Genomic DNA, 25014 nt, shown 5'->3' with positions numbered 1-25014 from the left:
TGTCAGCACTGGGGAGACTTTCTCACTCCAACCTCTGACCCCTCATTGCTGCAGAGATCTAAAAAATCCCAGATTTTGGGGGCTCTCCCAGCAGCTCAGAATTTGTCAGATATTGGTGGGCATCATTTAGCACATGATATCTATATAAAACCAATATATTGATCATTCATCACCTATATTATAATCTTTCATATCTAGAGTCATCAGCAGTGTATATATAATACAATATTCTGGGCTGCAGCGTTGTCTGGGGGTGGTTTAGGGTGTGATGCAGAAATAGGCACATTCTGAAGCTTTGGGCACACTTTGTTGCCCCCAGTGAGGGGTTTTGCTGCAGGAGGAGAGGAGGCAGAAATGAAATGTCATGTACATCCGTGCTCCTGGCAGCAGGGATCAGTCTGGAGGGGTTTTTCCCCCAGGGAAATGGGGGACGGGGAATTCTTTGCTGGACTACAAACAGTAAATGCAATATATAAAAAAAGCAGATTATCAGCTCTACCTGGGCAAAGTGGGTGTCAGGCTGGGGTGGCCACCTCGTGTCACCAATTTTGGATTTCTCAGGGGTTTTGCTGGATGACCAAGCCCCTCATTTTTGAAGAAGCTCCTGTGCAGTCTCGTATTTGCCTGTCTGAGCCCAGAAGCACAGAGTTAAATTTCTGCAGTCTCTAACTTCCCTTGTCTGCAAGCTTCTCTTTCCATTAAAGATCAAGCTCAGATGCAATTGTAGCTTTGCTTTATTGAGTATTAAAAGTTTAATGCATAAATGTCTCCCTTCACCAGAACTTTTTGGCAGCCCTGAAATTCCTACAAAACCACAAAGATCCCAATTGCTGCACGGGCTCAGCTGCCCTTGAAGGGTTAATTATACTATGTCTTTTTTTTTTTTTTTTTTAAGCAGGGACAATAAGCTATAGCCAAAAGTAAAAGTCATTAATTTTAAGACAGAGATGTAAGCAAAGTTTCCTTCCCCTCTGCAGGTTGGTCAGGGTAGGCTATGCAGTAATTGAAAAGTAAAGGCAATTGAATTACAGGCTCTGTCCAAACCGAGTGCGTTTCTTCTTCTTCTTCTTTTTTTTTTTTTACAACCTCCATTGCATCAGAACTAGGCAGTATTCCTGATGTTCTCATGTGTGTTAATGCTGACTCACAGACTAACTTGCACAAGAAAAAAAAAACACACACAGGCAGCTCCACCATACTAGGTAATGAGCTCTAGCGAGAAGCAGCGTCTGATGTTTTGTAAGCTTTTTTTAATTGACCTTTTAAGATATTTACTTTATTTTAAAGCTTTCTGTTCCGTAGTGGCACGGTGCTAGGACTGAGTCATGCATGTTATATATTGCTAGCTCTGCTGTTGTGTACCAGGAGTGAGGAGAATAGGATTCAGCATGGCACTTGTCTTTTTTGATGTGTTACGGATGGGAATTAGTGCTTGTGCTGGGATGCTGCAGGCAGGGTGATGGGGTGCTCTGTGCTTTCCTGTGGCCATAACTTACTCGGGGTCTTGACTTTTTATTAGATGGCAAAATACTCCGTTCTGCAGATTAATTGTATTTTCTAGCCATGTCTCTCCCTTCTCCCTTCCCCTTGCAGCAATCTGAGAGAGAGAGGAAAAAAAAAAATTAAAATGTTGCATTTTCTATTTTTGCTTCTCTTTGCTTTGAAAGCTCTTAAGATCAGTGTTAGGGAAGGGGGAAAGAAAGAAAAAAAAAAGCCTAATTAAATAATAATGGCAAAAGCACGCTTTGCCTTGGCTGAATGACGGCACTTTTGGAGCTGCCGGGTGGGTGACCTCGAGGAGCCGCGGTGCTCGCGGGGACGGTGACTCACCTTGCAGCAGGACAGACGGACAGAGCCGGGCTGCACCGGGGGGCTGGGCAGGGTGTCTGCAAAGAGACCCTCGGGGCAGTGATGGGGTCCCTGCAAAGAGACCCTTGGGATTGTGCCAGGGGTTGGGGAGAGACCCTCGGGACTGTGATGGCACCGGGGGGGACACACGGGGCAGTGCCAGGGTCCCTGCAAAGAGACCCTCGGGGCAGTGATGGAGACTGGGGAGAGACCCTCGGGGCAATGATGGAGACTGGGGAGAGACCCTCGGGACTGTGATGAGGAATTGGGGTGAGACCCTCAGGACTGTGCGAGGGATTGAGGAGAGACCCTCAGAGCTGTGCTGGCCCTGGGGGGGACATGGGGCTGTGCGGGGTCCCTGCAAAGAGACCCTGGGGGCTGTGCCAGGGATTAGGGCGAGACCCTCGGGACTGTGCTGGGGTCCCCATAAAGAGACCCCTCGGGGCTGTGCCAGGGGATTGGGGTGAGACCCTCGGGGCTGTGCCAGGGTCCCCATGGAGAGATGCTTGGGGCTGTGCCAGGGTCCCTGGGCAGAGACCCCTCAGGGCTGTCCTGGCATCCCTGTGTCTGTGCCAGGATCTTCAGAGAGACCCCTCAGGGCTGTGCCAGGTCCCCAGAGGAGATGTTTGGAGCTTGGTCCCCAGGGAGAGCCCCCAGGGCAGTGCCAGGGTCCCAAACGGGCACCCAGTACCCATCCCCTGGCAGTGGGGCTGCCCACACCTCCTGAGCTGCAGCATCAGCACAATTTTAATTCACTTTTCCCCCTTTCCCCCCTATTTTCCCCTGCCCAGCCTCTGGGGCTGCTCTTTCTGTGTGAACTTTGGGGGCTCCGTGCTGCATGTCTGCTGCGTGGGGGCTGCCCGTGTGTTACTGAGTAATATTTGCAAATTCACTTTCTGCTCTTAATAAGGCAGAAATAATCTTCTTTCACCCATTGCCACTGGCTACTACACTAAAAATAGGGTCTGTCCACGCCGCTTGCCACTTGCAGCATTTCAAAAATAAATACTTTGGAGCTGCAGATACCAGTGCTGCAGGAGAGGAGGCTCATTGCCATTTGATTACTGAACTTAACCTTGTTTTCTCCCCCCTGTGCAGGAATCCAAACCTGTGCTCCAGTCCCTCTCCCTTGCCCTCCTGGATTTTCTCACCTGGAAAGGGGATGCTCAGTTGTTGGGGTGGGGGTGCAGACTTTGCATTTTGGCTCCTTGGCTGCCTGGCACAGCCTGTGATGCAGGGGTTGGGGGAATATGCTCAGCCTGGACCTGAGGTGCATTTTATTTGGCTATTTATTTTATTTAACTCTTTAGTTTACTGAACTCTATTTTATTTAAGGCATTACAGCATCTCTGGGCTCTGGAAATGACACTTGGCCGCCGAGTTTGCAGTGAGCTGTTGCATATTTTCCCCTGGGTTTTTACATTTCCTTTGCATTAAAAAATGAGGAAATAACCCCCAAACCCTGCAGTGAGAGCAGGGCAGGTGCCACCCCTGTGCCTGGGGGATTGGGTGGCTTTGGGGACCCTGCCCAGTTGGGTGACATCCCCCTGCCAGCCTCAAATCCAAGGGTGGGATTTTCCCCCCCTCTCTCCTCATTTACAGAAGAAAGGGAAGTTTCCTTTGACCCTTTGGGGCCTTCAAGGGCAGGACTTTTCAGCTCTTTTCTTTCCTGGGGCTTTGGCTGGGGGGCTGGAAGCCTTTGGCTGCTTTGTCTCCCACCCCCAGAGGGTCCCTGTCCCTTTGTCCCTGTCCCAGCTGCTGCCCAGCTCACCTTCCTGGGGAGCTGCAGGACTTAGGGGATATTTGGGGGGTTTTGGGGGAAAGATTCTCCACCCAGTCTCTCTGTTGTTTAGCTAAGAAAAAAAAAGCCAATTTAAATACATTATCTAATTATTTCTGATTACTCCTGGGGGAGCTCTGATGGCAGCATCTCATTCTAGGTCGATGCTTTTTTCCTTTGTTGCTGTTGCCTCGCCCTGACCTTTCAGGCCTCAGAGCAGGGAATTAGTTTGGAAAAGAGCAAACCTGCTTTTTTCTTCTCCCCCAAAGCAGATGAATGCAGAAACTGAGAATTCCCAAACTCTCCTGGAAGTTGTCTCAAATAACAGCTGCATTTTTGAACATCTTGTGACTAAGGCTATGACTTTACAGAAATCAGGCAGAGATGTACAAATTATCCCCCTGGAGAAAGAGGCTGCCATCAGAAAACAAAATGATGTTTTGCTTGAATGGTCACATAGGTAAAATGATCAAGGTGGGGGATGTTTGTCTGGTTTTAATCCAGTTTTATCCAAGTTTTCCCATTTGGAGATGTCCTGTTGATGGTCTGTCACCTGTAGGACACTCCAGGCCAAAGGGAACTGGGTTTTTTGGGGTGATGATCATGCTGGGGGCTCCTCCTGCACCTTGGGACACAGCTCAGCTTAGGAGATGGGATTGGAAAAATACAGTTTACATCTGTAACCGCAAGGTCAAACTCCCTGCTGGCACAGCTCTTCCTGTAATCCAGATCAGACAGAAGCCATTTGGCCCCTTCAAAAAGTCTCTTGGTGCTCTATTTAAAAGAAAAACAATAATGTTTAATAGAGGAATTTTAAAGTTAGAAATTATCAAGCTTTATTGCATTTGCTGTCTGATCATAGTAGCTTTTTGTTGCCGTTGTTTTTAGGGAATGTGAGGTTTGGTGGTGAGCAGGTTCTCCTGGGCTTTCAAGACTGTTTTATTTTATTTCTTCACGATTTGGGATTGTTGGTGGTTTTGGGTTGGGTTTTGGGAGGCTTTTTTAATGTATTCTGGTCATAAAAAGGAAGGGGCAGAGGGAGGAAGAAGGGAAAATTCCAGCAGTCCTGATGGATGGTTTATTGGGGTGGTTTGGGCTTCTGCAGCTTCCTTGTGTGGCTTTGCACGTGTTCCTTGATGCTCTTTCTAAACCAAGCACTGTTACTTCGCCCCCCATTTCCCTGGGAGCTGCTGCATTTTGGGAGGGACCAATTGTGTGCAGCATCTTGGGAGGTTTTATCTGAGGTTTGCCAAAGATTTGGGATGCTGGGGCACTTTGTTGCTTCTCTCTGGCTTAAAACATTCCCTTAACCAGCCCAATTTGGTGCTTTCAGGGAGAGACAGGGGTTGCTCCTGACAAGCCTGTTTGTTTATAGAGCAAATTCTAAGTAATATTAATAATTGATATTTCTTTTAAGTTTGGCTTGTTCTGTGCTACTGAGCTGTCCTTGGCTGGTCCCACACATCCTGCCCTGCTGGGTCCAAGGAGGTCCATGAGGCCTCCTAGTCTTCTCAGCTCTGAGGAGCCCCTTCCTGGAAGAGAAGAGGAGGAAATCCTTCTCCACCCCTGTTCTTCCCGTCCTCGTGGAAGGATGAGGCTCCCTTAGGTGCCTGAGCAGTGGTGTTTTTTCTGTAACTCGGGTTTTTCACAGTGGTTTGCACAGATCCAGAGTGGATCGTTGTTTGCCAGGGCAGATTCCATCCTTTCTCCAGCAGAGGTGGGTGGTGTCATGCCTGGGAGAGGTTTTGGGCTCTCAGGCTTGGTTGTTGTGGTGTCACCTGTGATGTCCTCGTGGGATATCACCTTGGTCCCCTCTCATCAGCACCAGGCAGGGACCCCAGTGACCTCCTGAGGGGTTTGGATGAGGGTGGTGAGCATTCCCAAGGCAGGGAATGGGAGCATGGGGCTCTCCAGGCTCCGTGGGGCTGCAGGTCCTGTGGGAGTTGGGCACCCAGGGCTTTGCTGGGAGAGCAGCACTTCCCTGCCCTGGGCTTGAACTTCATGCACCGAGCATCCCTCAGGATGTGGAAGTGGAGCTGTGAGCAGGATCAGGAGGGAAGGGTCAGGCTGGAGCATCGCCGGCCCTGTGCTCCCTGCAGTTATCCTGCTCTGGGGATGGCCTCACCTCTCAGCCCTGGAATTTTCACTGTGTGTGACCATCAGAGCGCAGCAACTGAACCAAACCCGGAGGCAAGTGGCACAAGGAAAAACGCTCTGGGCAAGGGAGAAATAAGCAAAGGGAGGCCCCACCCTCTTTCCCAGAAAAAAGCACCAAACATGCACAATAAATGCGAAGGTAATTTAAAATCTGAATCCAGGAGACAATGTGACTGGGATTTCATTACTTAAGCAAATGGATTTGCTTTTAGTGGATTCAGCCACAGACTGAAAGAAGCTTTCCCCAAGGGGTAAACATTTTTCCTGCATTTGAAAGGCTTTCTTGTATTGGTGGGGGGGATCTGGGGGGGCACAGGAAGCAGGACTGTGGCTGCCCAAGGAGGAACTGCACCTTTATTTTGGGCAGATTTGGGCATTCCCAAAGCTGTGCTTTTTGGGCAGGTGCTGTTGGGGAGCTCTTGGGGTGGGATGCTGGGCCAGGTGGGAGGGTGCTGGGGGCATGCAGGGGTTGTTGTGGGGAGGCAGAGGATGCTGGAGGGATGCAGGAGGAGGCTGGGGGCACGTGGGGGTAGTGCAGGAGGATGCTGAGGCCATGCAGGGGGATGCTCAGGATGCAGGAGGACGCCGGGGGGATGCAGGGGGTACAGGAGGGTGCTGGGGGGATGCAGGGGATGCTGTCACCAGCCCTGCTCCCTGCCTTCCCCTGGCCGCAGGAGTTAACCAGCAGCAGTGCCAGCTCTGCAGACTGTTTGGAATAGTTTAAATGCTTTGACACTCTGGATGTACTAGATGGCAGGGGAGGCAGTTTACAGCGTAATTCATATGCAAAACTGCACTATAAATTTAAAACCTGTCTCAGTTGCCGTGGCACCACTAAGCATTTCATCAGCATACAGGATGTACAGTATTTCTGCCATCTTTGTTTGCATTGCAGTGACTCATCAAAAGTCTGTCTTGTACCAACACTGAGAGCATTCCTCTGGCACTGATATTTCTCTGTTTTTAAAGCTTCGGTTTGAAACTGGCATTTACTTCAGGTCCCTAATCAAAGGGCTCTATTCATTGCAGAGAGCAGCCTGAATGTTAATCTGCATCCGGCCTATTCATTTAGATGCTGTGCGCTGCCGGGGAGATTTGACTTGGTAAAAGCTCGAGATCCAGCAGATACAAACCTAGCGCTTGATACTATATTTTATTTTCCCCCTTCCCCGGGCACTCGGGGCACCGGAGCCCCTCGGCAGCGGCCGCTGCTCAAGGTACGTTCGCTCCCGGCCAGGCGAAGGCACCGCGAACTTCCTCGCTTGGAAGATTTTTTTTCCTTTTTTTTTTTTAACCATGCAGATACAATTAAATTGGCTCCGAGTGTGTTCCCTTTTCTTCCTGTTACCCCGTGGCCTTGCAGATAGGACTTTCTTTTTTTTTTTCCCCTCGGCAATGGGAACAGAGCAGCTCTTTGTGGGTTATTATTTTCTTTCCAGAGATTTTTTTTTAATCTTTCTCAGATAAACTTCTAATTTTTTTTTCTCCTTTTTGTTAAGTAAAAAAAAAAAAAAAATCGTTCTTCTGAGCTTTCAGTATTAGTTAAAGGTAGTTTTTCTTCAGTGGTATTGCAGGATTTTAAATCTCCTGGACTGTTTGGGGAGGGAGCACGGAGGGGTCTGGGCTCGGTGCATCCGCAGTGATTTGCTCTGCTGGAGTTTCAGCGCCCAGGCTGCACCAGCGCTACCTGCTCGGGCTCTGCGCACCTCGCAGCGCCCTTCCAGCGCCAGCCTCTGCTTCTGGGAGCTGGCAGCAGGAATTCTGCCCATGGCCAAAAGGTACAGCTGGCCCTGGAGAGCGGCCGGGGCGGGCTGCGGAGGGTCGGCGCTGCCGGTACTGCCGGTACCGGCGGCTGGGCTGGGGCTCCCCCTGCCCCGCTCGGCGTCTGGGGGAGGAAAATAAGAAGACAACTTGGTAGGCGGCTCGCTGCGGCAGGCACGTTGGTTTGTTTTATTGGGGCTAAAATATCTGGCTTAATTTGGAGATAAGCCTCGTTTTGTTGGAGGATAAATCTGTTGAGAAGGGGTTTAACTGTTGAAACGCTCCCTCTTTCTGGTGCAAATGGGAAGATTGCTTTTCAAAGTGCTTTTTCCTGGGAGCTCTCGCTCCGGCAGAATCCTGTATTTATTTCCGGGCAGAATGGCACATTGTTTTATAAATATCTTTTCTGTAGTTTCAACATAGCTGCTGGTTGTTGTGTTTCTTATATAATGCTACCGAGATCTGTCTGACTGCCTCTCGTTTGGTTTACTGTTCTCTCCCATTATCGTTCAGATTTTCCTGCATAAAGTAAAAACCCCCAGGGGAATAAATCAGTGGTGCTTATTTAAACAGACCACAACTTGAAGGAAATACTTGCTTTTTTTTGAAATATCCTTTGCCATCCACCAATGGCATTCCCAACGCTGCTCGAAACCATCGATAAGTAATTTTTGCAAGCGATCGCTTTTCCGCCTTGGCTCTGGGAGCTCGCCTTGTAGCCTTTGATGTTGGGTGAGGTGGGTTCCTGTGCTCCTGCCTGCCTTTGCTGAACTGTCTAAAAACCTTGTTCCTCTCTCCCCTGCCTTCTCCGTTTTTCAGATGTGCCCTACTTTGGATATTCCTGCATTGAATGTCTGAGGAGCTCCGGCCGATCCTGAGCCATGTCGCAGATGTTGCACATAGAGATTCCCAACTGCGGGAACACCGTTCTGGGCTGCCTGAACGAGCAGCGCCTGCTGGGGCTCTACTGCGATGTCTCCATCGTGGTGAAGGGCCAAGCCTTCAAGGCTCACCGGGCGGTGCTGGCCGCCAGCAGCCTCTACTTCCGAGACTTGTTCAGTGGGAACAGCAAAAACGCCTTCGAGCTGCCGGGCACCGTCCCCCCTGCCTGCTTCCAGCAGATCCTCTCCTTCTGCTACACCGGCAAGCTGACCATGGCTGCGAGCGAGCAGCTGGTGGTGATGTACACGGCGGGCTTCCTGCAGATCCAGCACATCGTGGAGAAAGGCACGGACTTGATGTTCAAGGTCAGCTCCCCGCACTGTGACTCTCAGACCACCATGATCGAAGACCCCAGCTCGGAGCCGCAGAGCCCCTGCAACCAGCTGCAGTCGGCCTCGGCGCCCTACGTCATGTCCCCCTCCATGCCCATCCCGCGCCTCACGCGCGTCAAACACGAGAACCTGGAGCTGCAGGCCCTGCCCGGCCTGCCCGGCAAGCGGCCCCTGGAGCCTGGAGCTCGGGACGGGCCCGGCGGCGGCGGCGGCGCCAGCGCGGGGCCGCTGAAGCTGTCACGCGTCTCCTACTACGGGGTCCCCAACCTGGCCACGCTGCTGCCCAACGTGCAGCAGGTGCAGTACTCACAGGGGGAACGCACCAGCCCCGGCGCCAGCAGCATCCCCACCACCGACAGCCCCACCTCCTACCACAACGAGGAGGATGAGGAGGATGACGAGGCCTACGACACCATGGTGGAGGAGCAGTACGGGCAGATGTACATCAAGTCCTCGGGAGGTTACTCTGGTAATGGATGGCTCTCTCTGCTTGGGTTTTCTGCTCCCTTGATGTGGTTGTGTGGGCCTTGTCCAGCTACCGTGGGCAGATTTGGGTTGGTTGCTGGGTTTTGGTCTTTGGGGATTACATTTGTTGGTTTTTGCCCACGTGGTGGGCTTGGTGCTGATGTCTCGGTGCCTCTCATTCTTTAGATGAGAGGCTGCCTCATCCACCAGGGTCAGCTCAGCCTTTTCTTTTTAGCTGAGGCTGCCAATGAGGAGCCTGGTGGCTGCACGAGCCCTTTGGTGGTGGCATCCATCCCGAGGTGATGGCTGAGCTCACCTGCCGTGGGTCATCCATGGCAAGGGAAGCACCAGCCCTTTTGGCCCAGGGCCAGGTGGTCACTCTGGGAGCTGTCTTCTGTCCTGGCTTTTTGGAATAAGAGTTTCCAAAAAAGTGATGAACACGGTATATTTGGAGGAAGGGAGAATATCAATGAAATAATTTTTGTTGAAGTTAACTAGGAATATCTGCAACAAGAAGGAAAGATGGACTTTTCTCCCCACTGCCTGAAGTGCCCCTCTCTCCTTGTCCTACACATCACTGTCAGAAAGGGAGAAGCATTTTTGGGGCTTCATGTTCTTTTATTTCCCCATTAGTGCCTAGAACTAAGTAAAACCCCTCTGCTGCCCTTCCAGAATTTGGGATTAAGGGATTTGGGTGTGAACAGGCCTCAGACAGAGGAGGCAGCTTCACTTTGGTGGTGCTTGGCTGGGAGCTGCTGCTCAGCCCCAGAGTGGGCACAGGGACACGAGAGCTCCTTTCCCTCCCACTTCCTTGGGCACACAGCCCCTTTCCCTGGCACCTTGCAGGGCTCAGACCCTCCTGAGGAGCCAGGACAGGGGGGATGCAGGTCCAGGGGGAGATGCCCCTGGGTTCTGTCCTGTGAGCATCCCCCATGGAAGCAGCTCCCAGCACCCCACACAGATGGAGCTGGCAGTGTCCCCCATGGAAGCTCAGCCTCACAGTGGCCTCCTCGTGGGAGCTGCAGGTGTTTGTGGCAGCAGCTTTGATCCTCAGGAGCTCCCCAGGGAGGGACACACAGCATCCCCTCGCCTGGAGCTGCTTCCCCTGCTCTGGCTCCTGGAATTGCTGCACTGATGTTGCAAATATTTTGACTCTGGTTCGTTGATTAGCTTTCCTCAAAGCCATTTGATTTTAGTCTTCACCAAGGAGGACGATTTGGCACATAGGACGATTTTTGTTACATAAAACAGGTAGGCTTCCTTAGTACTGAGAGTGGGCTCACTCCCACACGCTGTCCCATCCCATCCCATCCCATCCCATCCCATCCCATCCCATCCCATCCCATCCCATCCCATCCCAGGAGCTCAGCATCCTCTTGCCACATTCCCTGCCGGACAGTGAGCAGATTAGCAGGATTTTCCAAGGTGTTTTTTTCACTAAGCCTTATGAAAAAGGGGGAAAACAGCAAATTTACTATTTTAATATTAGAAATATTTGTTAGGAGAAGTGGACAAGGAGTTGTAGGAAGTGAGCCTCAAAATCCTGAGTGCTCTCCCTGTCCTGCTTCAGGTGCCAGTGGTTGGGATGGTGCAGGAGAGGAGTGGGATCGGGGTGGGACAAGGTCAGGGTCTCCTCCATGGCTGCTGTTGGAGCCAGACTGAACAGGAATTGTGCTGTTGCCCACTTGTTTTGGGTTTATTTTGCTTTTCCCTGCTGTAGAACCTGTGGTGAGCAATGTGGGTTTGCCTTCAGTTATTCCTTGGAGCAGTGGGATCGTGCCCTTGGAGTGTGTTTTCCATCCCTGTCACGGGGCCAGTTCCTGCAGGAACAGAACAAAACCAGTTCAGGAGGCAAGGACAGGGCCAGCCTGGGGATGGTGCAGGCAGCAGCTCTGAGGCTGCCCCTAATCCATGATGGGCAGGAATCATCCCAGCTGGAAAAGTGAAAATCTGAGAATCTTTCTCAGGTGTCACTGGAGATGCTGCAGCCCTTGTGCCAGGGCTGGGCATCCCACAGCCAAGTTTTCCTGCTTGTTTTCTGTAGGGAGAACCAGGTGGTGATGCCGAGGCCATGGAGGGAAGAGGCAGGTTGTGAGGCTCTAAATATCCCACATTTCTGCTGAAATTCCTCTTCCCCACCCGCACCTTTCGGGGGAGTTTCCTGTTTGAAATGAGGCAGCCATAGGTATCAGGCTTCCTGGAAAAGAGGGCATGCAAAAGAGAGATTACAAAAAGTAAAACCTAAGCTGTTCCATTATGGTTTGGACTTGTAGAGCTAACTGTGTTTTAATTACTCGGGATAAACTGTACCCTCTCAAAAGGTGCAGAATAATGAAACTGTGAGATGGAAGAGAGAAGGCAGCTAATCCTGCTCCTGGCATGGAGATCCCACAGCCTCACAAAGCCCTGGGGGAGGGGGAGCCCTTTAAACCAGGCATTGCCAAGGTTTCCAAGAGCCCTGTTTGTGAAAACAAAAACAAAGCCAAAGAGGAGAAGAGCAGACGAAGCTCTGAATTTCAGAGAGGGATGCTGGATTTTTTTTCCTTCTTTTTCTGGGCTTTTTTGTTCCCCATCTGAAGTGTTGGTCCTGGTGAGGGTGTGGTGGGACGCTGGTGGCTGAGCTCTTCACCTGCCCTCAGTATCACCCACCACCCTTGGAGGTGTCACCAATCCTCTTCTTGCCCCAAGGCTGGGGGGTTCTGAATTTATTTTCTTCACCCCTTTTTGTAGTCAGAACCATTCTGAATCTCCAAAGCTGGATCAGATCCACATCTCCAAATCATTAAGGTTGGAAAAGGCCTCCAAGATCAAACTTGACCAAACAACACCAAGAACAACTGAGTGCCACATACTTGGGCACCTCCAGAGGTGGGGACTCCAAAACCTTCCCATGCCTGAACACCTTTTCCATTAAGAAATTCCTCCTGATGTCCAACCTGAACCTTTTCTGGCACAGTTTGAGGCTGTTTCCTCTCGGAGGAACCCTGGGAGAAGAAGCTGGTGCCACCTGCAGTGGCGGCACTGCTGTGAGGGACCAGGACAAGTGTTGGACCTGCAGAAGGAGCAGCGGGATGAGGCCAGGATTAAACACAGCAGGGTCAGGCTGAGGTGTTGGCAGGCAGGGTGGCAGCCGGCAGAGGGAGGTAGGAAAAGCTGCCTCAGTTTCCCCCCAGGCTCTGGCCAGGTTTGGTGGCCACGTTTGCCGTGCCAGGCTGGGAGCACTGCGGTAAAATGGCTCCTGACTCCAGAACTAGGTCTGGGTGTGGAGAACATGTGGGCCTCGAGGACACGAGCGAGACTTAATGAGGTTTCCAGCATCTGATCTGAGGAACGCACAACTCCAGAAAATATTAAACAAAAGCAAAGTATTTTTATCCCTGTTAATTACAGCGTCGTGGGCCTGAGCTGAAGTGGGTTTCAGCAGGACTTGCAGATGCTCGGCGCTTTTCTGCACTGAGCCACGTTCTTGTCAGTCAGCTCTCTGCTGAGCAGATGCAGTTAATTTAATTTTGACAGGCACCAGCGAAGTTGTGCAAGGGTCCGTCCTCCTCCCCTGCTCCTGCTGCACCGGTTTGCAGGGAAAAGGGAAAATCTTGATGCAGCAAATGGCTGGAATGTAAAGGCTGGACTTGAAAGTTATGAAATCCTGAACTGACAAGAGCACGCTTCATTAAAAATTCATCTAAAATAGCCATTATAGAATAGTTGTGGTAATTAGCTGAGAGAATAGTTTTCTCTCCTGGCCTCTGATTCCTGACAGTAAGGAAAGAGGGCAAGGAACAGCCCAGAATCCCAAATGGTGCAGCCCGTGCAGCATCCCGAGCGGGGCCGGGCACGGCGCGCTGCAGCCGCGTAAATCACAGATCACACCAGGAATTGCAGCGGGATGGAGCAGCTGGCTGCCACTGCAGGGACAGCCCCTGCTCCTGCCAGCTCCCCCTGCTCCCCGTGGGGCCAGCCTGTGCACAGGGAGGATGCTCAGCAGCAAACAGCTCGTGGATTTTTAGGGAATGAAGCGGTCGAGGGCTGCGCCGGTTACCCACCAGAGCGCTTTGGCTTTTTGCAGAGGGATTCAAACACCTGCAAAGTGCTGAAAGCCTGGCTGTGTGTCTTCATGGGACAAGGTGGGGACGGGGCACAGGTTGGACTTGATGGTCTTGGAGGTGTTTTCCAAGCTGAGTGGCTCTGTGGTGGCACTGCCCCATCCTGACCCTGGCACGGTCGGAGCTGAGCCCCAGGCTGGGGGCACTCAGCCTCTGGCCTTTTTTGGCATTAAACTTCCAGCCCCATTTTCCTCCCTCTGAACCACAGATGTTTAATTTTAGGCTGGCAGATGTTTCACTCCTGGCTGAGATCTGAGGCGCAGGCAAGATAGGGGTATTTATAAACCAGTAATATTTTTCCTATACTAATTCCAGATTACCTCCCTGTATAAATAGGTCACAAATCAAAGGCTACATTTCAGTACGTTGGTATAAATGTACTATTTGGGAAATGTAAACTCTCCCCGTTGGGACTCTGTGATGGATCTATCCCAGGGTGCTTGCGTGTGTCCTCTGCTCCAGGTTTACATCTGCAGCAGATGCTGGGGATGCTGAGGCTGTGGAGGGAAGATATTTTTGAGGTGGTCCCACTGCCAGTGGAAAATAGGCTGATGGGAGAGAAATGTTAAAATATTGCTGTTTGAAAAGAGACTTCTGGCCGTGTACAGAAAAGCATCATCCACATGTTTGCATCCATGGTGGAGCAGGTGGAGATGGGCTCTCCAGCCTTTTCTGCAGGGCTTGAGATGTGTGGTTGCATGTTGGGGCTCTGTAAACATCAATTTTTGGGTGAGGCTCCATCACTCTGATCTTTCTGTGTCTCCCAATCCCATTCCTAAACCAGAAGCAGTTGTTTCTTACCCACAGGAGCACCTTGATGTTTATGTGCAGTTTGGAGAACTCAAACTGGTGGGAACTGGGGCTTCATGGCTCATTTTGAAGCTCTGCTTGTTTGGGCTGTCAGGAAGTAAGGAGATGAGTGAGTGCTGGGGCCAGGTGTGTGTCCAGCAGTTCCCAGGCACTCACCTGAGCAGCCCATCCCAGCAAAGCTCAGGTGGGACGTGCAGAAATCCCAATGCCCCCAAACCATCGTGGGCTCAGCACTAAGGGGCTGTGAGGGGTCTCTGGAGTTTGTTTTAGGGATAAGGAGGACACGTGCCCCAGCATCATGAACAGCTTGGAGCCATGGAGCATGGACCAGTGAGTTCGTTTGAGGCTGTTTCTTCAGCCCAAAAAATCCAGGAAAATGGGTTTTTCCCATTCTGCACCACCTGTTGCAGCTGCAGCCTCCAGCTAAGTTTGGGATAAAAGCATAATCCAAATAAATGAAATATTCCAGTGTTTGGCTGGCAGCTCTGGTGGCTTCCTCTGTAATGATTTCCTGCCCCTCTCTGCTGGCTGGGAGCTCCTTTCTTGTTCAGGAACAAAACTGTATTTAACAATACTTCCCATTGTTTGCCCTTTCATTCAAAGGGAAGGAGCCGCTGCCCTCTGAAGATACAAATTAATTAGAAGCAAATACTCTCCTGTTCTCTGGAGCAGAAAGGCCAAACAGAGTGGCTTTCTGTGGAAACATGGCACCAAAGTGGCTCCTTTACATAACTGATTGCTATCTGCTCAACTGAGGTGCCACTGAAAGCCCCAAACCTCTTTTTCTTTGGTATCGTTGGTTTTCTGCTAATGCTTGAATGGAAACAAAGCCCCCCAAAATGATTCATGGCCATGTTTAATAAGAGATTTATAGACAGTGAGCCAGCAGGACAGATGTAACCAAAATCCAGCAGTGGGTTGAGTTGCGCTTGGTCTTTTTAGCTGAATTTTAGTTTGGTTTATGAATTTTAGTTTGGTTTATGAAGTATGGTCCTGATGGATATTGTGGTGCTTTCGACCTGAGTCATTGGTTAAAGTAAAAATGAAATATTAAAAATTCAATTTTGATAACCTGGGCAGAGTCCTGTGCTGGGGTGGGATTGTATAGGTCACATATACAGCTCCTAGGGGTTGTATATTTAATTTTACCTCTGAATAAAATTTTACCTCTGGGACATGACTGAGGGGTCCCTTCCTGCCCTGGAGCTGCCCTGGTGGCCCTGCCTTGCCAGGGGAGGACAGCAGAGCAGGACTGGTTCCTCAGTACCCACTGTCCCTTTGCTTTTGGTTTATTTAAGCTGGAAAATACCAGTATTTAATGGGATATGGTTTGCTTATCACTCTTTAAAAGCCTCAAAATAGAGCTGGCCTTTGAGATTCTCCCTTCAGTGGGAGCTGACCTCTATCTCCAGTGGGATCTTGGCTCTGGATGCTTGGGAATGCAGGGAATATTGCAGCTGGGGGTATCAATGGCACAGATTTCCCACTGGTGATGGGGCTGCAATGGCACAGAGAGTTCAGAAACACCCTGTGAGTTGTTCTGCTGCTGTTGGCTCCTGTCTCCCTGAGCAGGGACCATCCTCCTGCCATTCCAGAACCCCTCCTGGCGTTCCTCAGGGACAGAGGGAGCCATCCAACCCCTGTCCTGAGGGTGGGGATGCCCCCAGAGCCTGCACGGGATGCCCCAGCCCAGCAGGGCACCGTGGCCATGTCCTACTTAGAACAGAACACTGCTCCCTTTGTCCCCGAGCCATCACCCTGGGTTACTGAGCAACAAGTCTGCAAAACTTGTTATTTTATCTGCAGGGAGGAAAAGTGAACCCAGAACTCGGCGATAATCGCAGGGAAAGACACCTCTGGAGCAGGTTTTGGGTTCAGAAATGCTTCTTGCTGGGGTTTCTGCTCCTCTCAGTGTGCACAGGTTTCGAGCACAGAGCTGGGTTTGGGCTTGTACGTGGCACTTGCCACTTTATCAAACAGTTTTGGGGGGAAAAAGGTGGATCATGGCAGAGCTGGGCTGCAGGTCAGCCCTGGAGCTGTTCCCACCATGTCCTGAAGTTGGTCTGCATGGTCAGCCCTTGTTGCTGTCAAAAATTGTCATTTTAAGCAATCTGGTGGTCTTGGACTGTAAATGTGCTTTACAAACCAATCCTCTGTGTGCTCACAATGCCCAGGTTTGGAGTGCTGGCAGGACAGCCCAGTATTTCCAGCTTTTCCATGTTACTGGTTGCTCCTGGGCAGTGGTGGGCTCTGGAGATGGTGCATCAGTGCAGGTTGGGAAAATCTGGTATTTTGGCTTTCAAGCTACACCTTAGTAACATTTATGCCTTGTGGATGGGGGCTTCTTTTGTTACTGAGAGGAAAAGCTGCAGAGACAGAGGAAGAGAAGGTGGGCTGGAGGTGGCTCAGGGGTGCATCTCAGGAGAGCTCTGGTGACCTTTCCCAGAGCAGAGGTGTCTGCAGGGCCTGGATTTTTACTTCAGCAGGAAAAACCATCAAGAGAAGTAATGATGGAGCTGCTGCAGGTGTCCATCAATTTGCTGTTTAGAAGCCCTGGTGAAATTCCTGCCACCCCCTGGGGTGTGTGGGGCAGCAGCTCCGTGTGCAGAGTGATGTCAGCCGTGCAGAGCTGTCCACTTTCACAAGTGATTGACGCAGGAGATGTTGAAGCATGATTAGATTCTGAGAATCCCTTTTGCAGAACTTGAGGCTGCTGTGGAGGGGGAGACCAGGGGATTTTCCCCAGCTTTCAGTGGCACCTGCCCCGTGGTTGGACGTCTGGAGGGGGGAACATTCCCAACCGCTGCGTGAAGGAATCAAAGCCTGACCTCCTGTCAGCGTCATGACGAGTTCTTTTGACAGTTTTCCCTGTCCATTTTGCAGTTGCCCAGGAGAAGGCAGAGCAGATCCCTCTGGAGAACCGCTCCTGTGTGCTGATCCGGCGCGACCTGGTGGCCCTCCCTGCCAGCCTCATCAGCCAGATCGGCTACCGCTGCCACCCAAAGCTCTACTCCGAGGGGGACCCTGGCGAGAAACTCGAGCTTGTTGCAGGTAGATTTCCCTTGGAATGCCTCTGGATTGCTGCTGTTCCCCTTCTGGAGCTGTGCTCTCCATCTTGTGTGCCCTTGCTGCGTCTTTCTGGATTTTTCATCACCAATCGTTTTTTGGAAAGTTCCGAGTTTCCTTTAATTTGCTGACAGAAAAATGTGTCATTAACAGGATTTATTCAATTGAATTAATTTAGCATTTTAATTGAATTCTGCAGCTTGTGTTCTTCCTGCTCGGTGTGGCTGCAGTGAGTGTGTTTTCATTTAGAATTATAGATCTAAAAACCCAACAAACCCCCCCTCAAAAATTGCCACATTGTAAGATTTTCAAAGCAAGGGAGATAAAATCTGTGTCAATGAACAAGCTTTGAAAAACCTGTAAAAGTTTCTTTATGAATTTACTAAGTGGTCAAACGCTGCAGCAGGCGGAGAAGGAATTGGTTTTAATCCTTTCTTCTGTCTTTGTTTTCATTTTGGGGGGAATTTACAATACTGAGAGAATTTACTTCTTCTCTAGAAAAGATATCTGGCCAGTGTGAGGTGGAAGAGGTTCTGTTTAGAGAATGTGGAACTGGAGGAGTGAAACCTGGTGGCTGTGGCAGCCCAGGCACACCCAACACTGCACAGGAAGTGTTTAACTGGAGTGACCAGGTCGAATTCCAGTGGAAATAATCACAATAATCATATTCTGCTTTTAGAAGTTCCCCCCAGCTTTACTTTGCAGTGGCCTGGCTGTGGGTTTTTCCCTTGGATGTGGCAGTGTGGGGATGACTGGGCAGGACATCCCAGACATGCCCCCAGGTGGGGAGGTTTAATTAATCCCTGCAAAGCCCTTGGTCCAAGAGGGACATGTGGCAGCACAGCCCATCCAAATCAGTTCTTCTTCCCTTGCAGTCATTTCTCTCTTGGTGAGTAGCATGATTTAATTTCCATTCTGGAAAAGAAGTCAGGATTTCAGGGGATGCCCACAAAGGTTTGCAGCTGATGGAGGACAGGACTTTGATGGAAGGCAAAGCACGGCGTACAACCACAAGTATTTATTTTGGATCTGGAATATTCATTTTGTACCCATTTCCATTTAATGTGAGACTTCTTAAAACCATCAAGTGGTGCAGGTTATTTTCACAGTGAGAGCTGCAAATTGGTTTGAGGCAACTCTGCTTGATTTACATTTTTCAATCTGGAAAAAAGCAGATTAATATCACTAACCGATAGTGGCTGCCTGGTTATTTTTCATTTATTAAAGTGAAGTTCCCCTCAGTGGTGGCTGGTGTTTGCTCTGATGCCTTATCTCTTAAAATACAAAATAAACTCCCCTAATTCCTGTCTCAGACCTGGGGGGGCTTGATCCTGCTGTGAAAGTTTTCCTCAACTCTCCAAGTGGGAGTGTTTTCCTTTTGTCTCTGGTTTTTCATGCTACAGTTGATTCAGCAAACTCGAGCAGCCCTCTCTGAAAAAGGGTCTGTAACAAGGCTTGCAGTCACCACAGCACATCTGAGGGAGGGGCTGAGGCTGTTACTCAAAAAAAACAAAAGAAAAAAGCTCATTAGATGGAAGAGGATACAAGGAGGATTCCTGGTGAGAGGTGGCATGGCTCAGAGAGGCAGAGGGATGCTGGATCCTGGGGCAGGATCAGTGTCCTGGCGTGCCCCTGGTGCCAGGGGAGGTGCAGAGGGTCAGGCCCAGGGGCTGCATCCACAAGGTCGGGGACAATCCTCTTCCCTGGAAATCCTGGAGGAGATGTTACTGCTCCAGCAGGTGTTTTTATATCTCCAGAACAGAGTGTGTTCTGGATCCAGCTATGACCCATTATTTAATCTTAATTAAAAGCAAATACCAAAACCCTCTCATGTTAAGGGAATGCTTGAAAAATGGGATAACCTCTCCCTGGAAGCAGTGCTGATGCAGGAGCAGGTTGGTCTGTGAGCAGAGTAAAAAGGTTTGATATAAAACCTGCTCTAAAGTACTGCCAGACCTCTGGACATGTCCAGCTGCTTTGCACAGAGTTCCTTTTTCTTCCAGAAAACATCCTTAAAGGCAGCAGCTTCAAAGGCAGCAGTTGCTGTGCATTAGAAGGAAAATTCCCTGCTCACCAGAGGTATCAAGAGGTGATGGGCTGGGGTTTTGGAAGCAGTTAGATCTGTAACCAAGTACCTCTTTCTGTGCTAGATGGGTTTTTTCTTTCATTTCCAGCTCTGTGTTCTACAGTCTTGCACTGGAAAAAAAAAAAAAGAAAGAAAAGGCCAAATGGATTGGGGTTTTCTTGCTTCGGAAAAAATAAATAATCTGATCTGTACATATCAAATCACAGTGTAAGCCTTGCACGGCGTGCATTGGTGAGAAAATAAGAATCCTTTCATTTGATTCCCATAGACTTCCTGTCTGTACAGATAAAACTAGGAGTTGTTATTGCCTGGGACTCGCCAAGGCCCCAAGGATTTGTCAGGATTCTCCAGAAATCCCTCTGTCCTTGTTGCAGCAGGTGGAGGAGAGGCTCCCACCAGCGAGGAGGAGCTGGGGGTGGCTCTGTGGGTGTGTCAGGGCTCATTCTGGATTTCCCTCTCCCCCCTTGCAGGCTCAGGTGTTTACATCACCCGGGGGCAGCTGATGAATTGCCATTTATGTGCTGGTGTCAAACACAAGGTCCTGCTCAGACGTCTCCTGGCCACCTTCTTCGATCGGTACGTCCTGTCCCGTGCTGCTGCTCCTCGTGCTCTGCCAAGGGATCCCTTCCCTGTTCCTTCACCTCCCAGGGGTCTAACCCTGGGTCACGAGCTCTTCATCCTCTGCACTCAGCTCTGTGCATTTTCTTAGTGATGCTTGGGAACTTTGTTCCATTTCCATGCACATTTCCCACTCCTCACCTTGAAATCCTGGTGATGCCTCACCTGAAAGGAGGAGGGCAGGGAGTGGCTGTGCCCTGGTCCCCTCTCCCAGGATGTCCCTTATAAATACAAATAATAAATCAGAAAGCTGATTTATTACTTTATGATCTATATTATGTTATATCCTTTGCCTCCCCACAGGAACACTCTTGCCAACAGCTGTGGAACTGGAATCAGGTCCTCCACGAGCGATCCCAGCAGGAAGCCCTTGGACAGCAGGGTCCTCAATGCAGTCAAATGTAAGGAGAGGGGTGTTCTGCTGCTGTGGTGGGACAGCACGGCCCAGCCCTGGGCAGGGAAGGGCACGCTGTTGTGTGGTAATGGTGGAATCAGGTTGTAGGAAAATCAATTTATTTTTTAGTTTGCATCGTTTTTTGGTTGCCCAGAGAAGCTGGGTGGGATCTGCTCTCCATCAGCCACTTCCCACTCAGTCACCTGTAGTGTTTTGGGACAGGAGGTGCTGGAGGAAACCCTGAAGGGTTCAGAAAGATCTGTTTGCCATGGGCTTCATGTGCAGTGAAAATCACTGTGTTCTCTCACCCTGGCTGAATTCTGGGGAGTAAGTCTATGTGTAAATATTACTGTGCTGGAGAACAAAACTCTTAAACAGTTTTTTTCATTTAGTTTTTAAGATTAGGAAGAGAAATCTTTCCCCTCCCTAATTATAAAGTCCAGGGGCCTTCCAGCTGCCCTGGGAGATCTGTGGCACCTGGGTGAAAGGGAGAAGAGGGCAGATGTTCAGTAATGTGGTTGAACGTGGTGGAGTCAACTCCCTGTTGGCAGTTTCATCCTGGAGAGTCCCAGCTCTGGACTTTGCATCCCTGATCCTTCCTGAGGGGAGCTGGAAGGGCATTGGTGCTGTGTGCCAGGGTGTGGGATGGGTTCCTGCTGCCTGGATTTGTCCCTGTGCAGGAGCTTTAGCTGACAGTTACTCACCATGGCAGTTCCTTGGATGCTGCCCCATAACATCAGGTGCTTGGCTCCCGCAGAGGAGCAGGGCACGAGGGATTGCAGGGCTCCTGCAGCTCCCACTGCTGCTGCTCCCAGGGCATATGCCAGCTCAGGGATGGATGCTGGAGCAGCCAGGGCCGTGCAGAGGTGGTGTGAGGAGAGGGACAGGCAGAGGACAATCCCTGGGGCAGCCCCTCAGCTCTGACATTTCCTGCAGCGCTGGGGGTTTAGGAGCCGTTAATGGAGCTGCTGCTGGGGAATTTGTGGGATCTTTTCTGTATCCACCTCTGGTTTGGCCATCCCCTGTGGCTGTGGGGGTCCCCATGCAGTGAGGGGCCTGTGGTGGTGTTCACAGGGGTCCCAGGACAAGGGAAGAGATGAGAACCTTGACTCTGTGTTTCAGAAAGCTGATTTATTATTTTATGATATATATTATATTAAAAGAAAATGATATATTAAAACTATACTAAAGAATAGAAGAAAGGATTTCATCAGAAGGCTAGCAAGGAAAGGAATGGAATGATAATAAAATCTTGTGAATCTTGTGACTGACCAGAGAGTCCGAGACAGCCGGACTGCGATTGGCCATTAATTAAAAACAATCACATGAGACCAATCAAAGATGCACCTGTTGCATTTCACAGCAGCAGATAATTATTATTCCATTTCTGAGGCCTCTCAGCTTCTCAGGAGAAAAGACCCTAGCAAAAGGATTTTTCATAAAATATGTCTGCGACAGGGGCCCTTCTGGGGTGTTCATCCCTTCTTGGTTGTCCCTTCCTGTTCGTACCTTCTTGGTTGTCCCTTCCTGGTGGTCCCTTCTTGTTCATACCTTCTTGGTTGTCCCTTCTTGTTCGTCCCTTCTTGGTTGTACCTTCCTGGTGGTCCCTTCTTGTTCATACCTTCCTGTTTGTCCTTCTTGTTCATACCTTCTTCCTGTTGTCCCTTCTTGTTCATACCTTCCTGTTTGTCCCTTCTTGTTCATACCTTCCTGGCTGTCCCTTCCTGTTTGTCCCTTCTTGTTCGTACCTTCCTGGTTGTCTCCAGCCAAGGAGCTCTGTGTGTGTGAAGAGCCCAGGCCCGTGGGTGAAGCCCCGCTCTGTCCAGGCTCAGCTTTGTGTCCCTCCCCCTGGAGGCTGAGCCCCATGTCTCCCTGTTTTCGCAGTGTACTGTCAGAACTTTGCCCCGAGCTTTAAGGAGAGCGAGATGAACGTGATCGCGGCCGACATGTGCACCAACGCGCGGCGCGTGCGCAAGCGCTGGCTGCCCAAGATCAAGTCCATGCTGCCCGAGGGGATGGAGATGTACCGCAGCGTCATGGGCTCCTCCACAAACACTGTCCCCCTGGAGCCCGACTTCCAGCCCGGCGCGGCCCAGCCCTTCGAGCAGCGCATCTATGCAGAGAGGAGGAGCGAGGCGGGGACTATCGTAGCCCTGAGAACTAGCACGGTGAACGTGGAGCTCAGCAACGGATCCAGCCAGTCCTTCGAGCAGGGCGAGGACGCCGAGGGCGCCGGCTCCGTCATCCAGGAGGCAGCTGCCACGGAGGCTGTGGCGTCAGAAACCCAAAGCACCCCCCAACCCTTCGAGCAGGGCTCGGGCTCCTCCAGCCGGCCCGAGACCCCCGTGAGGAGACAGGATGGTACTTATGGAGGGACTTTATAAAGAGAGCAAACATTTCATCACCTATAAGGGATCTGTAATACTAAAGCTGCTTGCATGCATTACTAATACGAAACAAAAAAAAAAAAATGTGATCAAGCCACTTACCTACTGAACTGCTACTGTTGCCTGAAAAAAATGTGATTTTTATTCTGCTTGTATTTAAAATTTATGAAGGAAATAATCGCATTCGTTATACTGTAAACGACTAGGTCTGTGGCGACCTACTTAAAAAAATATTGGGCTCCTTTTTTGATATTCCTGAGGTTAGTCTATAAGATTGTAGCCTTTTCTTTTTTTTTTTTTTTCCTTTCCTTTCCTTTTTTTTGTTCTTTTTTGGTTTTTTTTTTTTTGTTTTTTTGTTTGTTTTAAGAAGGGGAGGAGAAAAGCTAGCCACCCCCCACCCACCACCACCCCGTCATCACCCCATCCATCACTCAGCTCAGAAGTAAAGCCATCGTTAACCTTGTCCTCTAAGGAGAGTTTTGTCACTGAACAGGAAAGCGAGGCGTGTTCGGGTGCAGGTGCTGTGACTGGCTGCGTTTGTCTCGGGAAGGGCTCGAGCCAAGTGGGATGGGCTGGGGGAAATCGTGGCAGTGAAATCGTGGCCAGACCCCTCTGGAGGCAGGGGGAGCCGTGGCCGTGGGTGCTGCTGTCCCAGGGAGGTTCCTGCAGCCCCCTGGAGCAGGGATGGCGCTGTGGGAGTTCAGGCTGGCACGTGTCGGGAGGACTGCGTGGGATGCAGGTGGAGAGCCTGGCTGCCGTTGTGGTTGTGGTCTGGTTTTTGCCCAATATGGCTGGGTTTGGGTTTGGTTTCTCTCCCTCCTCCCTTCCTCCCTCCCAGCCTCTCCTTTTCCTTTGCTTCTCTGTGTTGGCACCTTCACGTCCCCACTCCTGGGGGGCCGGGCTCTGTCACCCCTCTGCACCCCAGGGCATTCAGGTCCTGGTGAACCCACTGGGAGGGGAGGAGCCCCCCTCAGCCTGTGAAGGGATTTAGGGAGGAATCTGAGCATGGAGAGCACGTTGTTCTTGCTCCAAAGGGCACGGAGTCTCTTGGTGTTGGCTCCTGGCAGCATCCGCACCAGAGGCAGAGCTCAGTGCGTGCAGAGCTCACCCTCTGCCCCTCCCTCCTCCCCAGGCCAACCAGGCTCTCACTCTTTAATAATTTGGAGTGTATTGGAAGCAAAAATTAAAAAGAAAAAATGAGCTTTGAGCCCTTCTGTGAAGAGGTTTTGGGGAGGAGGAAGCACTTTGCCTCCTGCTCACCCTCCTGTGCCCCTTCAGGGGAAAACCCGATGTGGAGTTATTTGTCTTTATTTTTCTTGCAGGCTGATGTCCCCAGGCTGTGGTGGCTTTGGTGGCCTCGGGATGGGACTTGTGGGTGTCCCTTGAGCCCGATGGGCAGCAGGTACCTGCTCTGTCCCTCCCCTTTCCAAACCCCAGAGTGAGCAGGGTCTGTCCAAGGGGACCCTGCAGCTTCCCCCGAGTGCTGGGGCCAGCCCGGGGGTCCCATGGGGATGGCACTGCTGGGGTGCCCCCAGGGGATGGGGACAGGGACATTAAAGCCAAGTTTGGCTTTTTCCTTTTTTTTGTTCCTTTCCTTTTTTAACGATGGTTATTTTTACTGTGATTTAACAACCTGCTTTAATGACACTTGCAGCTTGTTCTCTAACACGTTGGGGACGAGGAACAGGGTGCACAAAGAGTCACTTTTAGGCTGCTGTGGCTGTGCTCCTCTTTTCTTTCCTGCTTTGGTTCCCTAATCCAGACAGCGCTTTGCTCAGGGTTTTCTTCCTTCTTTGTATTTCCATTGGGAAAGGGGGAGTGGGGAGAGGATAACCCAACTTTTGGCCATTTGTTTTGTTTTCTTTGATACTTGAAGCAGTTTTTTTGCATCGTAATTAACGAGGCTGCCCAGCCTGTGCCACTGCTCCTGACACAACAAATCGGTGATGGGGGGGTCCTGCCCCATGCTGGGGTTTGGCACAGCTTTTTTGGGGGAGACTGTGACGCCCCAGACCAGGTTTTGGGGGCTGGTGCAGGTGCAGAGGTGTGGGATGCTTCGGAGAAGTGGGAATGGGCACGGCTCTATTTGCACTTTACCCACGTCACTGAACAACCCCGGGGACCACGGGCTGAGCTCGGGGGGTTTGTCCCCAGCCATCCCTGGGGATGGAGCGATTCCTTGGCCCTGGGGACAGCTGCTGGAGGGCAGCTCAGCCAGCTTGGTGGGGCTCAGGTTTGGCTGAGGACCCTGCTGATCCCCAAATC

General features: G+C 50.8%; 1 protein-coding gene across 1 annotated transcript in view; it reads left to right on the top strand.

The window, feature by feature from the left end:
- Positions 1-22861, top strand: part of NACC2 (NACC family member 2) — a 48558-nt gene extending 25697 nt beyond the window's left edge. Inside the window, exons 2-6 of the mRNA XM_030961404.1 lie at positions 8366-9289; positions 17082-17249; positions 19821-19926; positions 20272-20369; positions 22247-22861. Coding sequence (XP_030817264.1) covers positions 8428-9289; positions 17082-17249; positions 19821-19926; positions 20272-20369; positions 22247-22746 — 1734 coding nt within the window. The 5' untranslated portion in view covers positions 8366-8427 and the 3' untranslated portion in view covers positions 22747-22861. The remainder of the gene's footprint in view (positions 1-8365; positions 9290-17081; positions 17250-19820; positions 19927-20271; positions 20370-22246) is intronic.
- The last annotated feature ends 2153 nt before the right edge of the window (positions 22862-25014 follow it).

This window comes from Camarhynchus parvulus, chromosome 17 (assembly GCF_901933205.1).
Source record: "Camarhynchus parvulus chromosome 17, STF_HiC, whole genome shotgun sequence".
In the NCBI taxonomy this organism is placed as follows: domain Eukaryota; kingdom Metazoa; phylum Chordata; class Aves; order Passeriformes; family Thraupidae; genus Camarhynchus; species Camarhynchus parvulus.
This window is presented reverse-complemented; position numbering and strand designations above follow the sequence as displayed.